The 6000-nt window shown below is 45.3% G+C and overlaps 1 protein-coding gene across 1 annotated transcript in view; it reads left to right on the plus strand.

Moving 5' to 3' along the window:
* Positions 1 to 4524, plus strand: part of scai (suppressor of cancer cell invasion) — a 67401-nt gene extending 62877 nt beyond the window's left edge. Inside the window, exons 12-17 of the mRNA XM_037692500.1 lie at positions 1998 to 2100; positions 2185 to 2266; positions 2683 to 2755; positions 2919 to 3092; positions 3557 to 3657; positions 3888 to 4524. Coding sequence (XP_037548428.1) covers positions 1998 to 2100; positions 2185 to 2266; positions 2683 to 2755; positions 2919 to 3092; positions 3557 to 3657; positions 3888 to 4034 — 680 coding nt within the window. The 3' untranslated portion in view covers positions 4035 to 4524. The remainder of the gene's footprint in view (positions 1 to 1997; positions 2101 to 2184; positions 2267 to 2682; positions 2756 to 2918; positions 3093 to 3556; positions 3658 to 3887) is intronic.
* The last annotated feature ends 1476 nt before the right edge of the window (positions 4525 to 6000 follow it).

Raw genomic sequence — 6000 nt, forward strand, 5'->3', positions numbered from 1 at the left:
GAATGGTTTTTAATCACCCTCTGATGAAATGCTTTCTGAAGGGCGTACACAGACACAGACTGGTGGCACGCGCTTTACTTCCACAATGGGACTTAGCGCTCATACTCCGTGCGCTGTCTAAGGATCCGTTTGAACTCTTGGGTCAGGTACCACTGAAATTACTGTCTTTCAAAACAGCTTTAGTGTTAGCTCTGATGTCAGCAAAGAGAGTGAGCGATCTCTCAGCCTTGTCCATCGCTCCCTCCTCTCAGAATCCAAGGTGATGGGAGCTCAGCCGTGCTTCGACCAAACCCTGCTTTTACACCTAAAAGCATCATGATCCAGAGTTATAATGCTGGATGGGTTCTCTCTGCCCCCACATAACTCTGAAGAAGAGGCACAATCTCAGCTCCTCTGCCCTGTTCGCGCGGTCGCATGTTACGTAAAGCGCACTGCGTAAATCTGAACGATTGGGTATTCATTTCAGGGAACAGTCACAAGGTCAACCTTTATCTCCTCAGTGCCTGTCTCACTGGCTATGTAAGACTATAGCTCTGGCTTATAGTGCGTCTGGGTTTCCCCCTCCTGATAGACTCAGGGCTCATCCCACCAGAGGGATTTCAACCTCCACTGCACTGTACGGAGGTCAGTTTGTACAGGACATTTGTTATGCGGCTTCCTGGTCATCGCTGACCCTTTCTTCCGCTTTTACCTGCGTGATGTCTCCAACCTTTCTCTGACACTCGGTTCTCAGAGTCCTGTCTGAGTGACGTTGCAGCTATCCTCACTCAGTTTTTTTCAACCCTGCTCATTCCTCTTATAAGCAGGTGGTTTTCTCTGTCTGTCGTTCAAGCGGGGGAACTTCCTCTGTGTGGAAGCCCCTTCCCTTCCCCTCTAGTTGCCAACTATGTGAGTAAGCTGAATCCTCAGCTTCAGACCAGCACAGAGGGTACGCACCTGTCACCAGTGCACATTGAGCATATGGATCAGCGGTGCGTAATTATGCTTGAATGGAGAGTCAGGGTGAGCATATTTAGGTAGTTTTTTTCTGTGTTCATGGTTTTGGATGGATCTAGTGAGGCATAGACTACATTCTGCTTTGCCCTTTAACCCACTAGTGTCAGCTCTTAAAGGGTGAAGCCCATTTGAAATAGAACGTTGGTTACGTACTGTAACCCCAGATTTTACGAGTATGGGCATAGCCCTTCAAAACTGGCCTCATTGGCTCCTAAGTGGCTGAAGAAAAAGTACTCTATTTGGGAGCAGATCTACAGTCCTGAATCAATTTATATGGCCCCAGGGTGGGGCCCACACAGTGGGTGGGCATGGACTAGAGTTTTTTCAGTGTTGGCGTTCTGCGAGTGGGGTGAACCCACTTGTGCCAGTTCTTAAAGGGCTACGCCCATACTCAGAATCTGGGGTTATGGTACATAACCAACGATTTGACATGAAGAATGCCAAAAAAAAGTATTTTTCGTGAGGCTCCTTCATAAAACAGTTCTGTGAAATGTCCACACAGACCTCTCTGTCTTTCTCCTCCATCCGGATGGTCATAAATTACCGATCAAGCCTCGTTTTGCTCAGACGTGAACTTTTAGAAATTAAGCAGGCTGAGCCGAACCAAAACAGGTGTGGAGCAGAACTCAGCTGGGTTGACTTGAAGTGTAACACATTAAAATCTGCCTCGTATTGTTTTTAAACATCAAGAATGAACTCAGTTGACAGAGTTTCTGGGTCATCATGGATCTTCCTTTGGTGACGAATCTGTCTAAGTCTTCAGCCTGAGCTATAAAGTAGGAAGTGTCAGCCTCATGGACAGAAACTGGAAGAGAGGAGAACTGAAAGCTTTGCCTCCCATTTTACTGTTAGAAACTCTAAGAACCACAAGTAAACCTGCAGTCTGAGAGAGAAGTGCTCTGTTAGTAAAATATGGAACAATAAGATCTGTAATGTAAGATGGAACTAGGTATGTGAGGAGATTTGAAACTCTGTTCTGGTGTTTGTGTCCTGGTTTCCAGTGGGTCCATATGACTTTGGAGGAGTTCTGACGAACACCAACCGAGATGTGGTGAACGGAGAGATGGTCCAGAAGAGGAACCAGGCCCAGAAAGAGATGCACTGGTGAGGGCTGTGTTCTCATGTTGGGACTGATAAGGTCTGAGGTCCACTCAGAAACTGAAGGTTCTGTTGTTTTTCATGCTGCAGCCTTCATCCAGGGGATTTATTTCCATTTACCAGGAAGCCTCTGTTTATCATCGTGGACTCCTCCAACAGCACAGCTTATAAGGTCTGTTACTCTGAGAGGTTCTATGATGGCCAGACTAGGTCCTGTTCAGGACGGGGCGGCTGTGGCTGAGTGGTTAGAGCAGTCGTCCTCCAATGCGAGAGTTGGGGGTTCGACTCCACCAGCAGTCACATGCTGAAGTGTCCCTGGGCAAGACACTGAACCCCTCATAGCCTCTGATGTGTGTCCCATCAGTGATGAATGTGATCTAAATCACTGATTAGTCTCTTTAGAATGATTTGTTCAATTAGCTTTGTAGAGATCTAGTATAGAGCTGTATGAATGGGTAAATGAGGCACAGATTGTTGTAAAACGCTTTGAGTATCTTGAAATAAGATAGAAAGTTGCTATATAAGTACAGTCCATTTACCATTTACCATTCAGGATTGTTTGATGTTTTCTGTCTTTGGTCTGAACAGAACTTCAGCAATCTGTTTGGTCAGCCTCTGGTGTGTCTGCTCTCACCTACAGTTTACCCTAAGAGTGTACCAGGTGAGTTATCTCTGTTCACAACCTCCTAAAGCTGAAATAAGACTCATCCATCTGCTCTTTATCAGGTCTAGCTGTTTTCTGTCCAAAACCACAGACCTGTGGACAGAAACCTGACCAGGAGCAGGCTATTTAGAGCATTTGTCCTGTGTTTTCCTGTCTTTAGACGCGTCCCAGCGGGGGAGTCTCTTCACTCTGTTCCTCTACAGTCCTCTGCTGGCATTTTCCTCCATCTGTGGACTAAACAGCATTGGACAGGGGCTCTGGGAGCAGGCGCAGGAGTTCCTCCATAAAGTCTTCCGGGACATCGGACAGATGATAACTCGCTCACGGACCATAGGTATGGATCTGTTACACATCTGCTATTAAACCTTTACAGAAAGACTTCAGGAAATATTTGATTTAAATCGTCTGAATTAACAAACGTGGACAAATTCAAACAAACGGGCTGTGAGTTTTACTGAAACAACAACAAAAACGTCAAAGGCTCCAGAGATGCAGCAGCTTGTTGGTCTTCTATATTTCCCAGCATGCTTTGTTTCCTCCTCTGTCTCCATCATGACTGCCCCCACAGATCCTTCATGTCGCCTCTGATCGGACCGTCGATGATTCAGTCAGAGGATCAACAGGAAACAGGAAAAAGACTGAACCTGTAGTTTCAAAATAAAGCCATTCAGAATAAAAGTCTGACAAGTTGCTGTTGGAGTTTCAGACTCCCTTCAACATTTCTGCAGAAGCTTTAGTGTCCTGTTTAATTTGTTTCACTTCGGAGATGTTTAAGACTTCCTGGCTTGGTCTCTGCAGATCAGGCCTTTCTGCAGTTTTTCGGTGACGAGTTCCTGCGGCTGCTCCTGATCCGGTTCGTGTTCTGTTCTGCTGTGCTCCGACTCCATAAACTCTTCCGGGTGAGTCTAAAGAAAATGGACCTGTCGTTGGTTAGTGACGCTAAAAGGTGACCAATTTGACCCGTTCTTGATGCTAACACTGTTAGCTTTAGCACTGTTACCGAGGAGGGAAGGAATAAAAACCCCAGCAGGAAGTGGACCTGCTGATCCTGGACAAGCTAACGTTAGCGTAGCAGTATATCTAGCTGCTACAGGAAGTTATAAAAGTTGTTCTGGTTCTGTGTGTGCAGGAGTGTCGGAGCTTCCCGGAGTCGTACCCCGAGCTGCCAAAGCAGGACACGGTGGAGAGCAGCCTCCTGCAGAAGCACATCCTGGACCTGGCTGCCATGCTGGACGTCCAGAACTTATTTTGGGACAATTCACTGGAAACCTACTAACTTCTCTGAACGGGACAACCCATGTTGAGACAGACTGAAGAACCGGAGATCAGACCGGTCTCTGGTCTTTGTTTTTAAAGGTAAACACATGCTGGACTCAATCAGACATCCTGTGTCTCCATGTCTCCATCTGTAGGAACCGGTGTCATGTTCTCGACGACTTGAACCCATTTTTATTCTCACCAAACAAAAAGCACCAACAAGCCACAGCCTTCGCTTCATGTTTGTGTCATTTCTCTTCAGTTCTTTATTGTTTGTTGGTTCGTATAGAATTAAAAGCTGGGAGAGAAGAGCAGCACCAGGAAGCAGCCAAAACCCTTCACAATAAGAGCACAGCAGAATACAGATTTCACTAAAATGTTGGATCAGAATTTACAAAATAAACTGGAAGTCAACGCTCATCTGACTTCCAGCAGGTGGTTTCATGTTTTTATTAAACTTAGTTTAAAAATTATAAATATTAATGTTGTTAATCAGCATGCCAGCTGTAACCGTCCATCATTTCACTTTTACACTTTCAGAAAAGTTCTGTTACGTCCGTCCAGTGAAGTTCCTGATCAGAACCAAATGGTTCTTGTGTAAAACTTCTAGAACTGTGGTTCCCAAACTGTCTAAACTATGGCCCACAAACTAACAGCCCAACTCTTGCTGGTTCTGCTGCTGGTTCTGGTGGCTCTGTTGGTTCTGGTTCACAAGCTTCTCTGATGACCCAAACAAACATTTTACAGATTTGATCCGTTTCTAAGAACCATTTATATTTATGGGACATTTAGGACTAAAGTATGAGACCCACCAGTTGGTGTTTCAAGACCCTCAGCTCGGTTCTGAACCCACCTCTGAAACCACTGTACTAAAAGGTTCTGGGAACCATCGAATAAAGCCATCATCTCACTGGGTTGAACATGCAGGTCCAAACACCACCAGATGAGAAATAATGACGGGTTTTAACAAGACACCTGGGTCCTTGAGACCGAGACCAGATGATATTTTGACAGAAACAGCTGTGGCCACAAGCTCCGCCTCCTGACGGCTCCTCTCTGAGTTCTCCTCAGACCTTAGAACGGTCTGCATGACCTTTGACTTCAGGGAGCCAACTCATTTTCACAAGGAGCCAAAACCTAAAACCTGATCCGGAGCCAACCTTTTTAAAAACAAAATATTAAATCTGCTTTGTTTTTCCAGAGTTCTTTTCCAAAATATTCACATGGAGACTCGTAGGACATTAGAGTGAAACTCCTCTCTGTGTTTTTTTCTTCTGCTCAGAACGGGGGATGATTAAGCTTTGATCAAGGAGTTCCGAGCATCAGACCGAGGTGGTTGGAGGTGGGGATGAACTACCGTGCATGGGCAAGAGTGCACTTTTACAATCTGTGCACGTGAGAGGAGAACATGCATTAAAACAAACAGTCCTGTAAGGTACTGGGTTCATGACTTTAATGGGAGCTTAGCTGCAGTAAATAATTAAATTATTGTTTTTTCCCTTAAATGTTCTCTAGAGGAGCACAGGGACTCTGTCAGCTGATCACTGAGGAACCTGTTGCTCCAGATGGTTAAAAAACTAAAGTGAAAATGTAATTATGGAACAAGTTGATGTCATCGGGCATTTTGCTGAGTCAGGTCCAGGTCCCAACCGACCCATCAGAACCTGTCTCAAAGCCAGACCAGGTCCACTCAGACCCATCAGAACCTCAGCACAGTGCGTCGTAGCGAAGGGGCGGAGTTTAAAGCGACGGAAGACATTTTAGTGTTTTTTTTCTTGTAGTTCTTGGTATCGTTGAGTGTGTGGTACCGTTTTGGCACAAATGTGTTCGTTCAGTTTGTGGTTCTTTGATGTGTTCTGAAAAATTAAGCTGGGAAAAAAAACAAAGGAGATAAAACAGATTTTTATGAACTAAATCTACATTCCAACTCTGACAAGATGGAAAGACAGCAGGTTCTCCGTTTCCTGATCCACCATTCTGACAGA

The sequence above is a fragment of the Nematolebias whitei genome, chromosome 18, assembly GCF_014905685.2.
Source record: "Nematolebias whitei isolate Nwh7 chromosome 18, NemWhi1, whole genome shotgun sequence".
Lineage (NCBI taxonomy): Eukaryota > Metazoa > Chordata > Actinopteri > Cyprinodontiformes > Rivulidae > Nematolebias > Nematolebias whitei.